Here is a 24,751-nt window from a genome sequence, read left to right as displayed (position 1 = left end):
TTCCGCTAGTGTCCTCATCCATTCTTCAATGGCTTTGGAAATCCAATCCGTAGGCATAGCTGGGCGAGTGGCCGCACCTGAGAGCGAGAAGACTGCCTTGAGACAGGCTTCAATCATCCTATCCGTGGAATTTTTAAGACAAGATGCAGACGGTATGGGCAATGTAGCACTCCTTGCCACATGCGCGTCTACTGATGGCGGAGTTTCCCATTTAGCACACTGCTCCGACAGACAAGGGTATAAGGCCGCAACCTTTTTAGTAAGATGGAACTTCCTATCCGGAGCATTCCATGCTTCCCCCATAAGTTCCGACAAATGTTCAGATTTGGGAAACTCAGCCTTCACCACTCTCTGGTGCTTAAATACAGGCGCCTTTCTTTGCAGTGGCTCTCCCTCATCTATGCTCAACACAGCTTTGACTGCCCTAATTAAAAAAGGGACATCTGCCAATGGAAAATGATCCCCATCCTCTCCCAAGAGAGATTCTTGAGAGGAATCATGCGCCTCCTCACCCTCATCAGAGGACATACCGGAGTCTGTGACCTGGCCTGCGTGCGAGGCCGAACGCCTTCTGGTCTTTGGCTGCACTGAACTAGCTGTTTGTAGCTGTTGCTGAAAAGCTGATGAAGACGAGGCCATACCCTAACCAGAGTGCGCATACATGTCCATCCAAGATGGACATGTATGCGGCATAAACATAGCGGGTTGCAGCTGCTGAGGATATCAACACTGGGGCTGCCAGTCGTTCCGCGCAACCTGTGCCATGATCTGGGAAAAAGAAACCCAAGGGGGCTCTTGTCCAGAGGCTGGTAAGCTTGACTGATCTGGTGACTCCTTAAAACAGTGACCACATAATCCATTTTGTATGAAATCCTATGGGGATAACCGCACTTTGCAGGCCATACATGACACCAGCACAGGGGCCTCCGCCACCTGTCTTTCAGATTCTTTAGACATAATGATTCTTTATGCAAAGATCTGAGCACACGTGACAAAGTTTCACCCCAACTACCCCACACACCAGTAGTAGAGGGTTATAAGGAGCAACGAAATTTGCTGCGCTATATAAGAAACTGTTAATAAATAAAATAAATAAATAAACAGCAGTGATAGGTTAACAGACTGACAGTTATATAGACTTAAAAGGCAGCACCACACACAGCAGCTTTCAAAGTCACATGCAATACATAATATATCCCCTTATATGAGTATATGCATCTTAAGTTCTGTTCACTACGAACAGCCTCAGGCCTAGTAGGATATAGAGCTGTGTATTACCAGTCACTGTGGGAGAGGCATACAGGGAGACTTACCCAACCTCCTGAGTGCACAGCCACCGAGAGCACCTGAGTGTGGTCTCTGGCCGACTCATATAGCGGGAGGATGGGAGTAGCAACCCAGACGTGGGAAGCTTGATTTACATGGAACCAGCACAGGCTGCTCCAGCCCTCCGGTTTATTTTTTATTTTTTTGACATGTTCGAAGTAAAGGCAATAATTGCAAGGTAATGCGACAGCCTTCACAAAATTTTAATGAATGTGAAATACTCAGAAAGAAACCTCCACCCCAAGAGGATGGAGAGAAAACAGTGATAGTTATAATTGACAGATTTAGAAATAAAAGACAGTGTCAATCAGCAGCTAGCAAACAGTCACATACAATGCATATCAAATATAATTCCAATCGGCTCTATATCAACTACAGCAACGCAAAGGGATGGAAGGACGGAGCACCATATACCTTAACCATGGGAGAGGTATACAGGGAGACTGACCCAGACCCTCCTGAGACTAACCGCTACAGCGCGAACTAAGTGTGGACTGTGAGCCTCTCATACACGTGGAGGGTAGGCAGAGCAACCCAGACACGTGAAACCTTTCGTAGGAACTGCGTCTGGGTCGGGGGAGGAGCAGGCGGGGGATCGCCTACCTCCCCTAAGCTGCATTAACCAGCCGGGTATGCTGACCTCGTGGCAGTAGATAGCGTCTGCTGCCGATCCACAGGTGGAGCCAATTTCACTTGTGATTCTGTTAGGAGACCTGCAAAACATGCACAGTCTGGGGTCCCGAGGACAGATTTTGAGAATCTGTGCTTTAAGCAGTCCTGTTACAAAGGTGCTTCTTGATCCTGCCGAACCAAACGAACAACTGAAGTCCTATGGCTAGGGGCGGGGAATATATTGAGAAGGTCCCGGGGAATTCTGGGAGCAGAAGCTTTAACTGTTTGGATCCCTATGGACCCCGAAGAAGAAATTACACATTCCAGCATGCCTGCCTCAGTGGTAGCATGCCCTAAAAGCAAACCTGTGGCAGGGAGTGCTGGGAGGTGTAGTCCCACAGCAGAGTTCAACATCTCTGCTGTAGCTATTTGCACACTGAAAGAACAAACAAAATAGCGGTAAATTAGTTTGAATAGATTTTATATTAAATTATTTTATGTATGGACCACAGAATTGTAAGTACAAATCTTGGCAAGGTAATTTGATATGTTAACCCTACAAAAAAAAAAAAAAAAAAACTGAAGACCAGGGTATATTAAATCTGAAAGTGGAAACACTGCGTGCAAAGTTAAATATTAATTATTTGGGTGTACAAATATTATTCATATCAGCTTTTGTTTTGTTAAAAGAAAAAAGGAAACGCACAACACCCTTTCTATATCCATTCCAGTCTATTAGAAATCTATCTATAGGCGCATATTTTATATATTCCGTAGATACATTATTGTCATTTTAGTGATTAACTTGATAAAATTAGCTTACACAAGTGTTTTAAATAAATTATGTTCACATTTTGAATGTAAGATAATATCTTGATCTAGAAACGTGCATAAAAATACTTCTAACATTTTAAGAACTCACCAGAGTCGTATCTTGCCATCTTTGTGGCCTGTGGCTATACAGTCTTCTCCAGGATGACATGTTATCACTGTGAAAATGTTGTTTCCACCTTTTTTGCTTGTTGCACTTAGAGTGAACCTGAATGAAGAAACATTTAACATTGTGTGAGTAGACTACTATGCCCACAAGTAGCACTAAAGTCTATTCTATAGACAAAAAACCTTACAATTTTGTCCCATTAAGGCTTCTTAGACATGATCTAAAATTTCACAAGACCTACTAAATTTGTGACACTCAAATTTAAAAAAGCAATTAAATTCTGATTAAGGAGTCACGTGTTCCTTGCGCAATACAGATATGGTATGCCATCAAACACGATGGTTAATTGCAGATTCAGCACTCTCACAGAGAGAGATTGCGATCACTCACAAAATGGTGGAGCTGCTAATTCACAGTGTGCTCATTGGAATACACACATGCAGTCTATGCAACTGAGGTCTGAGCAGTTATTTGGCTCCCACATCAGACTCAGTGCCCACAATCTTCCCAATGGATCACCACAACAATCTCACTGGGTTCCAACATCCTTGTCACTCCATACATTCATCTTATTCAGAATACACATTCAGCTCCCTAATTGCTAAAACGATCATACTCTGTCTTTGCATGCACACTTTCTTCCCCTACACGCCTCCATGCTGCTATATCTTCCCCAATCCATACTGCTGTGTGGTCTCCCAACTGTGTTCCCTCATCCGCACCAAACTCTCTTTACCCAGCCGCACCGCCCTGCATCCGTGCCACTCTGTTTCCTTCTGCACCACTGCCATGCCCCCAGCCATGCCGCTCTGCCTTCCTCACATCTGTGGCACTCTTTCTTTCTCCATCTGCACCATTCTGTCCCCCCCCCCCCCCAACCGCACCACTCGGTCTTCCTCCCCATCCGCTCCCATCTGTCTTTCCAAATCCCTACTGTTGTGTGTTCCATTTGTGTGTTCCATTTGTGCTAGTGTATTCCGTCATCCGCACCAATCTGTCTTTACCCATCTGCACTGCTCTGTCTTCTCATATTCATGCCACTCTGTAGCCCCCATGCACGTTGCTCTGTCCCCCAAAACTGTGCCACTGTTTCCCCCCCACACACCATTGTTTTCCACCCATCTGCATCACTTTGTTGCTGCCCCTATCCGCACCAAAAGATATTTTTAAAAACATCTCGCTATAGTGGAAAATAAAACACAGTAACTTTTTTACCTAGCAATTTATTTTACACACTGATATATTCGAATATCTTTAAAACATCTCACTAATATCATTAAAGCAAACATATGCATAAATCACAGTATAAGTTAATATATTAACACACTTCAATAATATGCTATAAAACCTTCTACAGATAGCTCCTTATTGATCTACGACTAATTTTAATTTGAATGAGTATTTTGTTTCGATTAACAGTACCACAATTATTTATATATCTGCAATGATTACTACGTTGGTAAGATTTACACCTGAAACAAAAAAGGGCCATTTCTCACAGATTGCCGGGTTGTATATATGTTATTACCGGGGTTCAAATCTCCCTGTCCATATTTCAATCCCCTCTCCAATAATGTAAGTCCAATATAAATATCAAGTTTGAGATAGCGGTATAACCAGCTTATGATCTGTCAATGTGGGCTCCGGTGAACACACACCGCTAATTCCAGACGCTGTCTTCGTTGACAAACTGCAGGACAGGTAAGTTCCAATATATTTGCTCCCCTCTGGTCACTGGTTATGGAGATCAGCGGAACCGGCTTGCGTCCTGCCAATATAGGCTTCGGTGAGACCGCTCACCACTAGCTTGTAGACGCCGTCTCCATCCACGAATCCTGCACTCTGCTGTTCGTAATATAGTGTCAGCTGCCAGAAATAAATTTGTTTTCCTCTCATCTGCATCACTTTGGCTCCCCCCACTCTGTACTGCTTTATCTTCCCCCCCTCTACACGCCTTTCTGTCTCACCCATCCACTCCACTCCATCTGTGCAGCTCTATCTTCTGCTCAGAACTCAGTTGCATATATTGCGTGTGTGTATTCCAATGAGCACACAATTCTGTGAGTGAAAGCAATCTCACTATGTGAGAGTGCTGAATCTGCAGTTAACCACATGGTGTGATGGAATACCATATTTGTATTGCGCAAGAAACACGTCCGTTAAGGAGTCAGCCTTAATGATCAGAATTTCATTGCTTTTTTAAGTTTAAATGTCACAAATTTAGTAGGTTTTGTGAAATTTCAGATCACGTCTAACGAAGCCTTAATGGGGCATGTGAAACCGTAAGGTTTCATATCTATGTAATTTCATTGCTGTTTTAAAATGTATTAACTATCAGGGCTTGGAGGAGCAAACTGGGCCATCTGAAGGGGAGAAGGGCAACAAAATGGTACTTTAGCGCAGGTGGAGGAAGGCCAGCACAGAGGTGGTGTTTTGGGCGGGGTGCACAGGTAGAGACTGCTGCAGCAGTGGGGCAGTGCACAGGGGCAACAGAGGTGCACACAGGCACTGGGCATGTATCTGAGAAAATAAAATCAACAAGACACAGATGCACGTATGTATCAGTGAGATCTATCTATAGACCTATGTTAAAAATGGAATATGTGTAAAATAAAAACAACAAGGACATGCCCCCCCCCCCGCCCCCACACACAAACAAAGCACCCTCAGGCTTTTCACTTTTCAAGTACAGGGGACAAAAAGCGCAGGGGTCCCCTGCCCCTGCATTTAGCACAACCAGCACCGGGCTTTTAGAGCCACTCCTGGTTGTTAATATACAGGGTACCCGAAGCTGATCCTGGTTTTGGAAATACAGGGGACAAAAAGCATAGGGGGTGCCCTGTATTATCCATAACCAGCACCAAGCTCTAGCAGGATCATAATGCCACAGCCAGGGGACCACTTCCACCGGATCCCTGGGAGCTGGGGACTCTCCAAATAAAGGGGTCACCCTCTCCAGGGCACCCCAGGCCTGGGCTGATAGCCCCCAGCAACCCAGGGCGGTAAGTGCCTCCCCCTAAAGCACAACCAGCATCAGGCTAATCAGAGCCCGCCCTGGTTGCCAAAATACAGGGGACAAACGACGTAGGGGTCCCCCGTATTTTGCACAACCAGCACTGGGCACTGAGCCGGTTCTGGTAATACAGGGGGAAAAATACGTAGTTTCCCCCTGTATTGTCCAGAACCAGCACTGGACTTTCTAATGCCACAGCCAGGGGATCCCTGGGGAGCTGGGACCCCACCAAATAAAAGGGTCCCCCTCTCCAAGACACCCCAGTCCTGGGCTGATAGCCCGGGGCTATTCTCGGCACCCCTGGGCGTTGGTTGCCGGGTTAATTGTGTAATGTGGCGCATTTTAAAGAATATTGTCTTTTGTGGGCAAACTATAGGTCCCAGCAACTGGAGAACCAAAAGTACCAGCAAGCGGGGCATTTATGGCCCACTGGTACTTTTAGTAAAGTACTACACCTGTTAAAGAAATATTAAAATGAACAGACTACACCAATTTTTAAAAATAATTTATTTTTTCTGCACCTTCACCTGGGGGGCGCGGCCTTTAATCTCTTTTTCGTGGCCGCCGCTGCCACACTAGGGTTTCGGCGTTTACACCTAGGTGGTGGCAGCCAATTAGCTATTTTGCGCGGCTGTCACCTCCCTAGGGCTTCTGGTGTCCTCTTCACCTAGTGGGCGGCAGCCTGTGTAAGCCCTTTTGCATGGCCGCAGCCCACTAGGACTTCCGGCATTATATTTCTTCGGGAGATCTTGACAGCTCCCTCTCCCCCGTCAGAGTCCCACGCCGCCGCCTCGTGCTGGCTTATATAAGCCAGCTGAGGGGGCAGTGCGATGACATCGCAAGCTGTGACTGGCTCGCTGCAGCCATCCTTGAATTTCAAAAATGGGGACCGCTGCCAAACTCAGCAGAATGGCTGGCAGGGACTGGATCCTATCGGATCCAGGCCTGTCACCAACACCCGGCAGCTCCACCACTGCCGCTGACGTCCAACCACCGCCGTGTCCCCACCAACTCTTCCGCCCGCATTGCCGCCAACGCCCGCAAAGGTAGCCATCTTGGTGCACCCAAGTGAAGCCACAGTGAGTAGACCTGCTGATTGCTCCTACTGAGGCTGCGCAACGTACGGTCACTAGGACCTTTTTCCAGAAGCAGATCAAACAATTAGCAGCACAATAAAAAACAGACAAGTTATCAGACTACCGCAATGATTGAGGTAGGCCACTGTAGTCGCATTGTCGGACTGGATCTGGACCGGCTTGCCCTGGAGCAGGTTCTGTGCCATAACAAGAGCTCTGTATACTGCTCGTAGTTCCAGAATATTTATTGGCAGATGACTTTCTTGATTTGTTCACCTTCCCTGAAAGGTGTGATGGCCTGACACTGCTCCCCCATCCACGAAGGCTGGCGTCCATGGTGAGAAGCAAACAATTAGGAATCCAGAATAGACGCCCTTTGTTTAGATGATCCTGTCCTCTGGAGTGAGAAGGATCCTCTGAGATTTTCTAAGATGATGCTGTCCATTCCACCTGGAGAGAACCAATCTTTGTAGAGGCCTGGAATGGAACTGAGTATACCACACAATGTCGAAGGTGGATACCTTCTCGTGTAGCAGCTTGCATATTCGCAATGATAGATCTGCAATCTTGTCCTCTGGAAGAAACAATCTGCGCCAGAGATCCAGAAACACTCCCAGATGTACCATCTGCTGTGTTGGAGAAAGTGATGATTTCTTAAAGATTAATGATCCAGCCGTGCCCTTGTAGGCAGGCTATGGTCATTTGAAGATGGTTTTGTAACATAACCCGAGTCTGCATACTGAACTGCTCGATATTTTTCAAGCGCGATTGTACTCAATTTTTTGAATAACCGGAGTCTGTGCCAATATCAGAAGGTTGTCCAGATATGGCAGAAGTCTCACTCCCTGAAACCTGATATAGGCAGTCATGACTGCCATTATATTGTTCAATACCCGGGGAGCCGTGGATAGGCCAAATGGTAGAGCCTGAAATTGTTAATGTTGCTGAAGGACAGCAAACCGTAAAAATTGTTGGTGGGATGGTATAATAGGAACATGCAGATATGCATCCTGAATGTCCAGAGAAACCATGCAATCCCCCGGCTCCATTGCCAAAATATTTAACCAGAGAGTTTCCATCCGAAACTTAGATACATAGATAAACCTAATGAGGGTTTTTAGATTTAGTATACAGAACAATAAACCCCATTCGGTTTCAGAACAAGGAACAGATTGGAATAATAATCCCTTACATGTTGAGACACAGGAACTGGGATTATTACCCCCGTTTGCAGCAGGGAGTGAATGGCTTCCTGAAGGGCAAAGGTATTGAGCGTATCTGATGGAAGATTTATGCAAAAAAACTTCTGGTGGGGATGTCTCCTGAAAGTGAGGGCATACCCCTGAGAGACCACTTCTTGGACCCAGACATCTATAGTTGTCTGAGGACGATAATCCACAAACTGAAGAAGTCGGCCTCCCACCTAGGATCCCCGAAGAGAAGGCCCGCTCCATCAAGGAGAGGGCTTGTTGCCAGGCCAGAATCCACTACAGCACCTCCCATATAGGAAGCTGCTTCCCATATGTGGAAGATGTTAGTCATCTGTTCTCTGGTACTCTGGTAGCATTTGGTAGCGAATCCTCCAATGCCCTTGTCCATTCTTCAAAAGCTTTGGATATCCAGGCCCCAGCCATAGGTGAACGTGTATCCACTCCAGATGACGAAAATATTGCTTTAAAGGGGCCTATCCATTAGAAGATCTCTCTCTACGATGAAAGACAAAAGATTTATCCCTTGAAATGCCTGGGTCTGCGGTGACAGATATCTCATGTACATGACAGATTTTAGCAAACGACGAACAATATTGCACGACATTCAGGGAATGGATTTTTTTTTATGTTTCTATTATTTTTATTAAAAATATCGTTAGTCGTTCACCGCTTATAAACTGACAGATATTTCTAATATCTGTCAGCTATAAGCGATAATTGACCAACATGTTGGAGAGACGAAAGACACAATTTGTCAGCCGCGGGAGTGCGCATCTGTCATCGTTCAGGGCCTATCCATGACAGATAAATTGAACGACTGAACGATATTTTGTTCATCATTCAAATTTATCTGCTAATGGATAGGCCCCTTAAGACAGGCTTCAATCTTTATCTGTGGAATCCTTCAGTGAAAACGCTAATGGAATAGGCAATGTAGCATTTCTAAATAAATGTGTTACATGAGAATCCACAGTAGGAGGTACCTCCCATTTAGTACATACAGATGGTGAAAACAGATACAATTATGTTATTCTTTTATTCACATAAAACAGTTTATCAGGATTACCCAATGCCTCCTCGATAAGCTCTGTAAGCTGATCAGATACAGGGAACTCCGTTTTGACCACCTTCCGGTGGTGATTAAAAATTGGAGCCTTCATACTATGAGCTGGTTCATCATCCTGAATATCTAGGACTGATTTAACAGCCCTTACCAAAGGAGGAACATTCACTGTGGACCGATGATCCTCCTCCCCAGAGCTAGATCCTTGAGAGGAACCCTGTGTATCATCTGATTCTCCTGATGAGGTGTCTGAATCCACATGTAAGGCAGACTGACAAAAAGATAACTTGCGTTTAGGCACTTTGGTAACTACCGGTCTGTTATCAACTTTAGATTGTGCCATACTCTGTACCTCCTATGCATCCTTCATGGAAGGATGTTTATGGCAATTCTAGTCAAACAAAGTATACTGTGGACACCCCATCCAAGGAGGCATCGCAGGACAACCTTCATCATAACCTGGGACAAAGAGGAAACCCAAGATGGTTCTTGTCCAGGGACAAGTAACTGGATTAGTGAGGCGACTCTTTTATAAAAGACAACACACAAACCATCCTTTACGTCATGAGAGGACACAAGTCGTACATGACTTACATGGAACCAGCACAGGCTGCTCCCAATCCTGTTTCCCTTTATCTTTTGACATGGTCAATAAAGGCAATAATTGCAATGTTATGTGAGAGCCTTCACAAAATCTTAATTGAATGTGAAGTACTCAGAATGAAACCTCCACCCAATGAGGATGGAGAGACAACTGTGAGTTATAATTGACAGATTTTAGAAATAAAAGGCAGTGTCAATCAGCAGCTAGCAAACAGTCACAAACAATGCATATGTAATATAATTACAATCTGCTCTAAATCAACTACAGCATTGCAAAGGAATGGTAGGACATAGAGCACCATATACCTTAACCAAAGAAGAGGTATACAGGGAGACTGACCTAGATCCTCCTGAGAACACAACTACAGGGCATACTGAGCGTGGACTGTGAGCGTCTCATTTACACGTGTAGGGTAGGCGGAGCAACCCAGACGCATAAAACCCTTTGTAGGGACTGGTCTGGGTCGATGGGGGAGCGCCTGTTTCCCCTAGGCTCCGTTAACCAACCAGGTACGCTGGTCTCGTGGCAAAAGCGTCTGCTGCCGTTCCCCGGGGTCAGGTGATAAGGCCCCGGATTGGTGTAGTGAGGACACGGTCAATCCCGGGCCCTGGAAGCAGCGGCTTCTGATGCGTGTCTGACACCAAAAGCAAGAACTGCTGCGCGCGATTCCTTGCAAGTGAGGAATCGCCTTACCTAACATCTCCGAACATTTGGTGCAGTCCAGGTCCCAGCATTGCTGCTAGCTAAGCTCAGCCGCAACTCACCAAATTACCAGCTCAGTTACTGAGTTGCAGCTCGGCAGAGGTAGATGGAGTCGCATTATCTGCGTCCGAATACAGACGCTGAGTACTGCTGATTTAAACTTAAGAAAATAAAATAAAACATAAAAATAAAAAGCTTAGGACTGCCAGAGCTGTCCCGTTACAAAGGTGCGTCTTGATCCTGCCGCACCAAACAAACAACTGAAGTCCTCTGGCTAGGGGCGGGTTATATATGGGGAAGGACCCGGGGCATTCTGGGAGTAGAAGCCTTAACAGATTAGTGCCTGGTCTTCCAACCATAATATCCCCCATGATATCCTTGTGGATCCCTATGGACCCCAAAGAAGAAATAGTGTTTTTGTTGGTCCTTTAATGTAAAATGTAAATAATGTAAATAATGTAAAAATGTGAAGGCACCAATAGCAGCAACGCGTTTCCTCACCCTGAGGAAGCAGACGCAGGGTCTGTGAAACGCGTTGTTGCTATTGGTGCCTTCACATTTTTTACATTATGGTTTGGCACTATTTATGGTTATGTTATAATCTATAATTATATTATATTTTTATTGATTTTTTTTTTTTATGGCCATATATGAAATTTGAATGGAAGTTAAATAAAATTATTTTTAAGATATATATAGTTTTTCATTACCGACGGACATCGGGATTTAAAATGAATGTCTAAGGCGCTTATGCAATTGGAATAAGGCGAGCAGGATATTATTTACTATTATTCTGACTCGATGACAACCGATTTGCACTATGGAGGCATGTTTTATTTTCTCCACATAACGACTACTGTCAGGATTTGAGATCCATCCAGATCGATTCGTCGTTGCTATTGCAACCACAGTAGGACCACGCTGTTGATTTGTGTCCATTGTACTGATCTCACCAGTGCAGCAGATTGCAGTGGTTAAGATTATTACTATATATCCAGTTATAGATAAGCATTAGGCACATGTTTTAAACTAATGATAATTTTACCTAAAACCTCTGTTGTGAATGCTTCTTTGATGGTAGTAATTATTGGTATATTCTGTATTGTATCGTTATTACATACTCCAACATTTATTGAAGATAGTCCTAGTGATGAAGTGATTCAGCATAATAAAGCTAATATTCCTTTATCTATTGTTTATGAGTACAGAAGTAGGTGCGATTCTTCCAGCAACACCTTAATACTTCACCGTCACCACAGATAGGGTGTTACATTTGAAAAATGACAGTAGCTGATTAGTTGGTACTATATAACGCCACTTTATCACTTTTCAAGGCTTAGTATATCTCCCCCCTAAGACTGTTTATCTAATACAGTTTTATTAGTGAATAGTGGTAGTTTGATCAAGAGCGTGACAATTGGATAAGTAGATAAAAGCAGGCCCATACACAGTGCGATTTTCATACGATGCGATCTAGCATGCAATCACCCTTGAACTCTCTCCGGCAGCTGAAGTGAACGATGTGCAGCAAAAGCTACATGATGCTCACCCAATCTATCGTGCATGATCTAATGATTTGCATCATCATTAGATCGAGTGTGATATGACACAGATGCATGTAGCACGGACCAGGGAGATCAGTCATTGACACAGAGTACGGACGGGATCAGAAAGACCAGTCTGTGCCGCTGCGTTAAAAAAAAAAAACCTGTGTAAAAAAAAAAATATTAAACAAAATTGGTGTGCCCTTCCCCAAAGAGCAACCAGCCCCAGGCTTTTAGTGACCCAGTGTTGGTTGTGCTTATATACAGGGGACAAACGACGTAGGTTACTTTCGCGGTTCTCACCATTCACTTCAATGGTGGAAACCGTTCATTAGCTGGGAGGCAGAGGGCTCGCCTCTCTCAGCCAATGAACGCTCAGCAGCAGGGTTACCATAGTAAAATTCCGCCACTAATCTCTCATTCGGGAAGTACCATCCTTATAGGAGGGTATTTAAGTCCGTGGGTCCGCGATATTAATTTTTTTATTTTGCCAAGTCCGGGATGCCTACTTTGGACCGAAGAGGACCTTGAACTTCGCATAGGAGACAGTGAGTATGGATATTTTTTCCAGGTACCCTATGGATATTCTACTGGAGAAGGGATGCAATGGCTACAGGGATTCATAGGTGAATGTGTGTACATGTGTGAGTGCATGTATGTTTAATAAACGTATACTTTGTATGGTGTGTGTGTCCTGTGTTTATTTTAATATTGCTATTGCAGTGGATCTACCAGGTACCAGCGGGCCTATAATGCCCCGGAATTCTGGTACTTGTGGTTCTCCAAGTACCAGTATGTGGAGGGAGGTTTGCTGGGACCTGCAGTTCCACAGCAAGAGATAATATGTTTAACTATTTGAAATGCACTACACTACATTATCAACCTGGCACCCACCGCCCACGGGTGCCGGGGATAGCCCCGGGCTATCAGCCTAGTACTGGGGTGCCCTGGAGAAGGGGACCCTTTTATTGGAGGGGTCCCCAGGAATCCCCGGCCTGGGCTGACTAGTGGTCAGGGTTAATACTTCGGCTGGGGGGCCCAGTGAAAGGGCTCCCCTGGCTGTGGCATTAGCCCCCCCATTAGAAAAAGTCCGGTGCTAGTTCTGGATAATACATGGGGACCATACTAATTTTTACCCCCTGTATTTCCAGAACCGGATCAGAGCCCAGTCCTGGTTGCGCAAAATAAGGGGGACCCCCTACGTCTTTTGTCCCCCGTATTAAAAGGCAACCAGGATGCCATTTTTTTTTATTAATATATTTTTTTTTTTTACACAGGTTTTTTTTTTTTTCATTTTTAACATCTCAGCGCACAGACGGGTCTCTCTAATCCAGTCTGTGATCTGTGTCAATGACACAGATGCCTGTAACATGATCTCCCTGGTCCGCGCTACATGCATCACTATCATGCATGATGTGCACAAACGCCGTACGATATTTGTTACATCATACATGATAGGTGGAAATTTTACTGCAGGCTCAGTTGATCTACGATGCCAATACACAAGACCGGGGACGCGCATCGGCATCGTACTGGAATACACCACTTTTTAGACGATTGGTCGTTGCGAATGATCAAAAACTGCCAAATCGTGTATATAAAAAAAATTACACAATGTATGGACCGCAACCCATTTGATATTAAGTGACACAGCAGCAATAGAAAACAAGGAAGGTGCTACCATGGTTGATTGAAATACTGCCACATGTCAATAGTGATCAAATAGTTTGTGATATTTAAATATAAAACAATTTTTTATGAAAACTATGGTCCCTTCAAAATAAGACCAACATGAAAGTTCTACCAAAACTAGAAGCAAAGTTATGATTCATTTGGTTGGCCTTGCAAGCACAAATTTTACACTTTTTGTCATGCTTGCAACCCTGCTGCATGAACATCAACTATCACAGTGAGGGATATCGCGTCCGCTAAAAGTTCACTTAGTAGAACATCTGCGCAATATAAAAACGGGTTAGAAACCCATGGACTCTCGGCCCACTTCAAAGAGATACATGGGTGTTCTGTATCAGGCATATCAACTTTTTGTGGTATTAAAGCCATTACAGGAAACAAAAGGTGACATGATAATGCAAGTCTTGTTAGCTAAAACAGAGATGAAGACCCTTAATCCCAGGAGGGCTCAATAGTGATTTTGAGGTCAAATGGTTCTTGTAATTTGTATAGGTTTTCTACGATCAATAAATGTATACCATCACTTTTGTCATTAATTTGATTATTTTATGGTCTAGTTCAGTGGTTCTCAAACTCGGTCCTCAGGACTCCACACAGTTCACTTTTTGCAGGTCGCCCAGCAGGTGCACAGGTGTATTCATTACTCACTGACACATTTTAAAAGATCTGCAGGTGCAGCTAACTATTTCAGTAGTAATTATGTGAGGAGACATGCAAAACATGCACTGTTTGGGGTCCTGAGAACAGAGTTTGAGAACCTGTGGTCTAGTTTATTGCAGGCAAAAATGTATGTGTTTTGAAAGAACTTGAGCGATCTCCATTCAATGATAAAATCACAGATTGCATAATCACTTATTGTGAAACCACTCCGCTGACATGACAACTTGTCCTGGAGGGTTACATCTCACTCAGCCAATGTCACCTTGGAAACACTCCGCATGTGTTCAACTTATTTCGAATGGGCACCGAGCAATTTTCAAAAGACGTCAACTCCGGGTAGAGGAGATTTGGTCCATCAAATACCCCACCGGGCGCCGCGTAATTTCCAGCAGACAACTTCCCGAAGAGGGAACAAGGTCCATCCAGAATGCAATCAGCCTTGCATGCGTTCCAGCATGCATCCAACAGGGCGCGGTGTCACTTCCGGGGAAAACCGCTTTCGGATGAGACGCGTCCCGCAATGTTAACAGACTTTTGTACATTTTACCCCACCTAAGCGTGACTGATCGTTTAAGGTTTGATCTAGTGGCACATTGATTGAGGAACTTTGATGTAATTAAAATACCTAGATGGACTCTATGGGCTTGATTAAATTCAGCATGATGCTGAAGAGCCCCTTGAGGGAGCTCCGTGAGCTATTCAATTCAGCGCACTGTTTAGTCCGTCTAAAGGATTTCTTCTCGCACCCCCGTGTGGGTGCGATGAAAAATCAGACAAAAGTGCCGGCCGAGAGGCTGTTTTCCGGCTTAGCGTGGCTCTAACAGCCTCGTGGCCGGCAGCTTAGATGGAGAATACTGGTACTTGCAACTAAATACCCAGGGTAAGTCGCGAGAACCGGCATTCTTCGACTTGAATTGAATCAAGCCCTATATGCTACACTGGTCTGATAGCGGGCGGGTTTGCCAAGGTAACGGAAACGTTCCTTGATTATATAATTTTATTCTGTTTGAAAGTAATTTATGATTGGGTCATTATCTTCAGAGACTGTACATTTTAAACAAATGTTCGTTTTGTATACGTTATTTTATAAATACTTGCTGCTTTATTGATATCACTTCCTATAGTTCACTGGCTGGTCTGGCATTTAAATTTGAGGCATTTCACACTCACACTATGGCCTGTGTTCAGTTTGAGGCAAAAAGTCAGAGGTCGGACTTTTCGCCATCATCGACGTTTTTGCAGGGGATAAAGTATCGAGCGCGTGCCCGCTTATCCCCGTATTCAATTAGGAATTGGCGAAAACAGGACCCGGCGGAAAGGTAAGTATCGAAAAGTCCTGTCAGTTTTTGGGGAAATCAGCCTGTCACCCCCAAAAAGCTGATCTGACATGGGGTACCCCCGATTTGGCCTGCTGAAGGTAATTGGGGGTTTTAAACAGCCGTGGCAGGTGCATAAATGCGGCTTTGTAGAAGTGGAGAATAGCATTTTCCTTCATTTTTTAAAATAAAAAAAACAACTAGTCCCATCAAATTTGGGGTACATGAAATGGGTGCAAGCATATTTTTAAGTCCCTAAAGTGAACTTTGAAAATTCTTCAAAAATACACCTGCATTTTAGAAAACACCTCCCGCATACTTAGGAACCCCGCCGGAGTCAATTTCGCTAATTTAGAACTTTGTCCCCCCAATATTTTTTTTTTTGCCTCCAAAATGAAAGTTCCTTTTTTGGGGTGTCCAGAGATTTTTTTTTTTATACACAATACCTTAGGGGGACATTACAAGGGATGCTGGTTACTTTTTGTTACTTTGTACCCCAAAACCCCAATTCTGCACTTTTTTTTGCCATCTATTACATGGTGAAAACTTATCACCGTGTTTTAACAAGACTTTTCGCACCGGCGAAAAGACTTTGAAATTGAATATGGGGATAACTGAAAAAGGCGAAAATTACGTCATCAGCGATAAATTATCGCCGATAACGGACTTTTCGCTCCAAATTGAAAATGGCCCCATGTCTTGATAAAGGTAAGTTTGGTGACCGAAACGCGTCGACAAGGAGTGTGAACAGCCATTTTTATTATTTTCTACAGAGGTACGTTCTGATGGAAACTCTCTCTAGATGAACTGTGTTAAACTTTATAAAACTATTTTTCGATTTTGTTTTTTCGTCCCAATTGTTTGGGAACCGTCCTGTTGCCCTTTCTGGAATAAATGTTTTCGTTTTTACGTCAACTGGATGATATAATCTGGACATATGAGTTTTGTGTAGAGTAACAGCCCAAAGATACCTTTATGGGCATCGAATCACATAACAGTGAATGGGGTATGCTGCTCTATCCTGGGGATTATCCTGTATGTTAAAGAAACTGCTACATGTTGATCCTTGTCTGCACTCACAGTGAGTGGGGTACGCCCATCTAATATTGGGGTACAGTTATATAAAGAGGTGATAGTTTGTGATATCTTTAAGAATCTCCATATAAAAGAAACCCTGATGTGAATTGTGCCTATCCTTAATGTGAATCTGGGTACACTATCGACTATAGCACACCCTTTTTCCCAAACATTATTTGGTGTATAGCTTCACACCACATTTAAAACTGTACTACACATTTCCATATTTTCTCTTATGCCCTTTTCTTCTATGATCTGTGACGTGAAATCAAGCACATAAGAACAAAAATCTGGAGGAATAAGGACTATAATCAACACTGACTTCATGGAAAAAGGGACGTATTGTATTATATTTTATTTTTCTTCTTGACGTTATTAGTAGTGCCCTTTGACTGAAGCCCCTCCAATTCATGTTATGATACAGAATAATGTACATTATAAAGGACCCTTTTGGAACTTATTTTGACCCATGGATGAGTCGAACATATCCACATCATAAGATAATGTACATGCTGGAGAGGATATTTTCTTTACAGATCCCCATATTTTCTCCAAAACTTTGTTTACACCTGTTTCATAAATTACCTCTCTTTCTTATATGGTCAGGTACCACAGAGAACTTCATAAGGATAAAAGAAACATAATAAAGCAAGCCTGGTCAAATTTACATTTAATATTGACCTTCATCAAATTAATTCTATTTAGAAGTTACAGTAATTAAACAAGTTACATCTATTGAAACTTAAGTATAAAAACCAGATAGAAGCACGTTGCTTCACTCCCTGCCTTCCTCCTGCAGTCACCATTACTACACTCTTCATTTGAATCCTCCAAATTTATCACACTTTCACGCTACAGGAAACCTGATAATCTCATTCTTATTTCTCCTACAAACTCAAACCCTCTACTGTGTACTCTGGAATGCCAGATATGTCTAACAAACTGGTCCCCCACCCATGACATTTTCATCTCCAAATCCCCGATTCCCCTAGCCATTACTGAAAGCTGGATTTCCCCCTCTGACACCACTTCTCCCGATGCTCTCTCCTCTGGGTGCCTCACATTCTCTCAAGTCCCCTGGCCAGGGGGACGTCATGGTAGTGGTGTTGGGGTCCTTCTCTTCTCCAGTTACTCCCACCAACTGATTCCCTCTTAACAATCCCTTACATTCTCTACATTTGAGGTTCATGCTATACACCTCTTCCAACCTACCTGTTCACCTTCAAGTAGCTGGAACTCTCCCTCAAAATTGCTTGACAACTTTGCTTCTTGGCTCCCTTTACATACCCTCTTCAGATCTACCTTCAATTAACTTAGGTGACAAATATCCCTATCGATATCCCCACAGAATCCTCTGCCTCTAAACTCCTTACTTTCACATCATAGTTTGTTCTATCCCAATGGACCAAGTCACCCTCCCATGTGAGTGGGCACTCACTTGACCTGGTTTTCACTCATCATCGTGATATCTCTGATTTCACCAATTCATCTTTTCCCCTATCTGACCAACCCTTTTCTCTTAATTCCTCACACCTTCTCCACCTCTGCCTACTAAAGCTACTATCACTAAATGTAACATTGAGGCTATAAACACGATTTCCTTATCCTCCCTGCTCAACTCACTTTCCCCTATTCTCCCTCTGTCCTGCCGTCAACGAGCCACTTCGCTATACAATGCCTCCCTTCCTTCGGCTCTTGACTCTGTTGCTCCTGCAATCACTACTCACTCTCGAAGATCCACATCTCAATCCTGGCATTCTAAATGCACTATATACCTATAAAATGTTCCAGTACTGCAGAGCTACAGTACTCAATTTCAAATGTATGCTTTCATCCTACAGTGCTACCCTTTCCCTATCTAAACAGTCATATTTTAATTACCTCATCTGCTCCCAGTCCTCAAACCACCAATGTCTCTTTGCCACCTTCAACTCCCTTCTCTGCCCTCCCCCCTCATCGCTTCCCCTCCTTAATCTTTGCTCCTGACTTTGCCAACTACTTCACTTCTAAATTTGATTCCATTCATCAAAACACTATCCCACCAGACCCTAAGCATCCCACCCCCTCCTTTGCTAGCCTACCCCATCCATCTTACCAACTGACCTTTTTTCATCCAAGTATCTGGAGAAGAAGTCACAGCTGTTCATCCTGTCTTCTTCCCCCACTTCTCCTCCCATCCTGACCCTAACCCCTCCCACCTCCTCCGCTACACCTCTCTCCCCCTTCTGCCTGTTCTCATCTTGTCCACCTGCTCAATCGCTCTCTCTCATCAGGCACTGTCCCCTCTGCATTCTAGCATGCCCTTGTCTCACCTTTTCTTAAAAAACCTACCCTGGATTCTAACAGACTCTCCAACTCCCGACCCATCTCTCTTCTCCCTTTTGCCTCCAAACTCCTTGAGCGTATTCTTTTAACAGTCTTAACGCCTTTCATTATTCCCACTCCCTGCTTGACCCATTTCAGCCTGGCTTCTGTCCTCTCCACCCCACTCAAACTGCCCAATGATCTCCTTGCTGCTAAGTCCACGGGCCATTACTCTCTACTTACTCTTCTTGACCTCTCGGCTGCTTTTGAAACAGTGGACCAGCCTCTCCTCTTGCAAATCCTTCACTCCCTTGGTCTACGTTAATACTGCCCTCTCCTGGCTGTCCTCCAACCTCTCTGCCTAACTCCTCTGTCTCCTCTCATAACTTCACTTCCCCCCACTATCTTTAATTATAGGTGTGTCCCCCCAAGACTCTGTTCTTGGACCTCTCCTATTCTTCCTCTATGTCCTCTTTAGGTGAGCTTAACAGCTCTTCTGGCCTCCAAAATCATCTATTTTCTGATAATACTCAGATCTCTCTCCAACTGCCTCTCTACTATCTCTTTCTGATTATCCCAGCACTTTCTTAAACTTAACATGTCTAAAATTAAACTCCCTCCCGCATTAACTCACTCACTTTGCTGTGGCTTCCTAAATCTGTGCTATGTGCACTTCACGTTGCAGCCCTCTAACTTTCCAACTGACAAGACGCGGGTTGCCTATATCGTGTCGCTGCTTACCGGCCCAGCTCTGTAATGGGTGTCTCCGCTGTGGGAGAGGTCAGACCCACTACTGTCCGATTATTCCAGTTTCATCACTTTTCATCTTCGACGAGCCTGGGAGATCAACATCAGCTTCCATCGAGATCATGAGGCTAGGTCAAGGTAGCAAGATGGTCGGGCAGTATGCTGTGCAGTACCAGACACCCGCCTGAGTTACGGTGGAATGAGGAGGTATTAATAACCTTCTGGAATGGTCTGTCTGATAAGTTAAAGGATGAGCTAGACACCCGGGATCAGCCTGCTAGGGTAGATCTGAATTTGCTCTGTAATAAGATCGATCTTTGCTTCAGGGAGCGATCTAAGGAGAAGAGCAAGAATGAGCTACCAAGATCACATCCATTTCCTCCTCCTTCACCTCCGTCTGAGGAAAAGCTTATGCAGATGAACCGGTTTCAATTTTCTCCTAAGGAGTGTCGAAGATGTCGCCTGGCCAACCTTTGCCTGTATTGTGGTGCAGCCGATCACGTCCTGGATTCCTGCCCCAAACAGCCAGGAAACTAATGTTCCTCGTTTCCAGAGGAGAGACGAGACTAGGACTACTCAACCACTCTCCACATAAACCTGATGCACACTAAGTCTGACATCGTATCAGCACATCACGACTCTGGTACAGCGAAGAAATTTATCACTGCTGAATAGGTCCACCAACATCAAATCTCCGCAGAGACCTTAACAGTCCATTTCCTTATCTGCGGTGGATGGCAGCCTAATTTCCCAAGGCACAGTTACCGCCAAGACCACTCCTCTGAAACTCTGCGTTGAAGCTATCTACATGGGAGGAAACTTCCTTCTTAGTCATTCCGAATGCTACTCACACCCTGTGGTTCTGTGGCTTCCCTGGTTACAAAAACATGACCCCTAGATTGAGTGGTCCTCCATGCAGTTCTGGTCTTGGGGAAAAGCCTGCTCATAACGACTCGTATCATTCCTCTTCTGGCTCCACACCTCCTCACAGTTTATGGACATCATCCCCGAGTACCAGAATTCCAACCTCTTCCTGCCTTCGATGTGCCAGCAGCTAAAACGTCTTCAGGAGTTTTTACAAAAATTTGTAAGGAGGTGCACTGTGCTCTGAAGAAGTCATCCTTATGTTACAAGATCTTTGTGGACAGACAAGAAATTTTCCCAATTTAAAAGTCAGAGACAGTTGTCAACACCCAGCCTTGGATTGTGAGTGCCATCCATGAAATTCGCTCTTCAATTCATCAGACCTTTTCCCATCATCAAAGTCATCAATCTGGTGGCAATCAGACTCAAATCACCCCCAACCCTCCAAATACCAAACTCATTTCATAGCTACTCTCCTGAAGTCTCCTAAAGTCCACAGAGGGGAGTGGAGTTCAAGGAAGAAAGGATTCTGGATTCCCGTATCCGCTACAGTCATTTCCAATATCGAATAGATTGGAAAGGGTACGGACCGGAGGAAAGATCCTAGGTCTTCTCCATAGATGTGCAGGGCATCCAGAAAGTATTCACAGTGCTTCACTTTTTCCACATTTTGTTAGGTTACAGCCTTATTCCAAAATGGAATAAATTCATTTTTGTCCTCAAACTTCTACACACAATACCCCATAATAACAATGTGTAAATAGTTTTTTGGAGATTTTTGCAAACTTAATAAAAAAATAAAAAAAAAAAATCACATGTACATAAGTATTCACAGCCTTTACTCAATACTTTGTTGATGCACCTTTGGCAGCAATTACAGCCGCAAGTCTTTTTGAATATGATGCCACAAGCTTGGCACACCTATCGTTTGGGAAATTTCACCCATTCCTTTTGCAGCACCTCTCAAGCTCCATCAGGTTGGATGGGAAGCGTCGGTGCACAGCCATTATCAGATCTCTCCAGAGATGTTCAATCGGATTCAAGTCTGGGCTCTGGCTGGGCCACTCAAGGACATTCAGAGTTGTCCTGAAGCCACTCTTTTGATATCTTGGATGTGTGCTTAGGGTCGTTGTTCTGCTGAAAGAAGAAGAGTCACCCCAGTCTGAGGTCAAGAGCAGGTTTTCATCCAGGATGTGTCTGTACATTGCTGAATTCATCTTTCCCTCTATCCTGACTAGTCTCCCAGTTCCTGCCGCTGAAAAAGATCCTCACAGCATGATGCTGCCACCACCATGCTTCACTGTAGGGATGGTAATGGCCTGGTGATGAGTGGTGGCTGGTTTCCTCCAAACATAACTCCTAGCATTCACGCCAAAGAGTTCAATCTGTCTCATCAGACCAGAGAATTTTGTTGCTCATGATCTGAGAGTCCTTCAGGTGCATTTTGGCAAACTCCAGAGGGGCTGCCATGTGCTCTTACTAAGGAGTGGCTTCCGTCTGGCCACTCTACCATACAGGCCTGATTGGTGGATTGCTGCAGAGATGGTTGTCCTTCTGGAAGTTATCCTCTACACAGAGGAATACTGTAAGCTCTGACAGAGTGACCATCGGGTTCTTGGTCACCTCCCTGACTCTTCTCCCCCGATCGCTCAGTTTAGACGGCTGGCCAACTCTAGGAAGAGTCCTGGTGGTTCCAAACCTCTTCCATTTATGGATGATGGAGGCCACTGTGCTCATTGGGACCTTCAAAGCAGTAGATATTTTTTAGTACCCTTCCCCAGATACGTGCCTCGAGACAATCCTGTCTCGGAGGTCTACAGACAATTCCTTGGATTCCATGCTTGGATTGTGCTCTGAAATGCACTGTCAAGTGTGGGACCTCATATATCATGTCCAATCAACTGAATTTACCACAAGTGGTCTCCAATTAAGCTGTAGGAACATCTCAAGGATGATCAGTGGAACAAGATGCACCTGAGCTCAATTTTGAGCTTCGTAGCAAAGGCTGTGAATATTTATGATTTCTTAGCTTTTTTTTTTTTTTTTTTTTTATAAAATTTGCAAAAATCTAAAAAAAATTTTACACATTGTCATTATGGGATATTGTGTGTAGAATTTTGAGGACAAAAATTCATTTATTCCATTTTGGAATAAGGCTGTAACATAAAATGTGTAAAAAGTGAAGCGCGGTGAATACTTTCCGGATGCACTGTACATGCGCCACAGTTGATCTAGAATTTTCATGCCAAATACCATCACAAGGCAAAGAAGCGTCCTAAGGCCACTTCTAAAAGGCGGGTACTGTCACAAGCTTGTTGCAGCAGCCAGGTCACATACCTGATTCCATGCTCCATGATCTGACTCTGTGACAGACTCCCTCGAGCTGCAGCTTCTTCTCAGTCTCCCCGGCTTCCATGTGCAGCATTCCCTCCAGTGCTGGCTGCTGAGCATAGCCATGACAGTCTGAATTCATCCACCTACAGGCGGCCAGTTTGCTGTCACCAGATGTCTGCAGCCAATCCCTGCTCTCCCTGGGGTATATAAGGATTCTCTGAGCACTTGCCAGTGCTATGTTGTCCTCAGCCTATGTAATTTCATGCGAGTTTCTACGGTTATTCCGGCTATTGAACTTCAGTGCAGATTATCATTTTGCTGCACCATTTGATCCAGTACCCCATTCCATCCCGGTGATCCTGCACCATTGGTTCCATCCTGGAGATCATGCACCATCTGTTCCATCCCGGAGATTCAATCAACTGCCAGTACAGGGAAACCCAAGCAGAGGACTGCAACCTGCACCACTAAGCCCATACGCCCTTGCGGGGGTCCCTGTTGAAAACCACCGGCGTGCTAGACTCCACACATCTGATCAGGGTCTCAGCCAATTCCCCAGTACTGTTCAGCTTCCTCCAGCCTCAGACTACATCTCATGAGCTGTAACTATATAGGACCATCCAGTATTCAGATTCGTGCTCCAGAACCCATTCCAGCCAGCAACTCCTTTCTAGCAACACAAAAACAATCTCCTCTAGCCCCCCAAGTGCGCTGTCTTGAAGTTATGCTTAACTCCTCTCTCTCCTTCAAACCACACATTCAGTACCTTTTGCAGTCCTGCCGTTTCCATCTCAAAAATATTTCCAGTATCATACCCTCTCTCACCCTGGTTGCTACTAAGACCCTCATCCACTCACTGGTCATCTCTAGATTGGACTACTGTAACCCCTTCCTATCTGGCCTCCCTGACTTCTGCCTCTCTCCACTCCAATATGTCCTCAATGCTGCTGCCGGCTCATCTTCCTCTCCAAACGTACTGTACTACATCTGCATCCCCTCTCCTACAAGCCTTATACTGGCTCCCCTTCAGATCCCAATTCAAGAGTCACACTCAATTACAAAGCCCTCACCCATTCCACTCCCATTTACATCTCTGACCTTATTCTCCCTTCACACTACCGCCTGCCTTATTCCCTCTGCAAATTAATGTAGTTTCTCCTGCCAACTGATTACTTCCTCCCACAACAAATTTTGCACATGCTGCTAACTACCTCTAGAATTCTCTACCTACCAGACTTTCCACCTCATTACAAAACTTCAAACAGGCTCTCAAGACGCACTTCTTTATCAAAGTATTTTGTACCATACTTTGACATCCAGTGACGGCAGTCTTAAATTTCCCACTGACAGTGTTTAATACCTACTGCTGCAACTACACTTTAGATTGAGACGTCAACCAGGACATTGTTTATAAGCCGGATAGCAGCTAGGACTCGGTAACCTGTATTAGTCGAAAACAATTAATATGGTATAATAGCCTAATAATAGTTTGTTTATATTGACTTGATCCTAAACTGGTAAAAGCAGTTTTACACATACCTGCACCCAGTTGCACACTGGTGGAGTGTTGCATATCTAATTAATTAGTGTAGAATTGTGAAGCAATTTTGTTGCATCACGTTGCATATTCCAGCAAAAAAACCAACAAACATGGCGCAAGCCAATT

At 44.3% G+C, this 24,751-nt stretch overlaps 1 protein-coding gene across 1 annotated transcript in view; it reads right to left on the bottom strand.

Annotated features, from left to right (window-relative positions):
* Positions 1-24,751, bottom strand: part of WDR75 (WD repeat domain 75) — a 292,493-nt gene that overhangs the window by 243,486 nt on the left and 24,256 nt on the right. Inside the window, exon 7 of the mRNA XM_088460739.1 lies at positions 2,861-2,977. Within this exon, the coding sequence (XP_088316865.1) occupies positions 2,861-2,977 (117 nt within the window). The remainder of the gene's footprint in view (positions 1-2,860; positions 2,978-24,751) is intronic.

The sequence above is a fragment of the Taudactylus pleione genome, unplaced genomic scaffold, assembly GCF_031769625.1.
Source record: "Taudactylus pleione unplaced genomic scaffold, aTauple2 ptg000977l, whole genome shotgun sequence".
In the NCBI taxonomy this organism is placed as follows: domain Eukaryota; kingdom Metazoa; phylum Chordata; class Amphibia; order Anura; family Myobatrachidae; genus Taudactylus; species Taudactylus pleione.
This window is presented reverse-complemented; position numbering and strand designations above follow the sequence as displayed.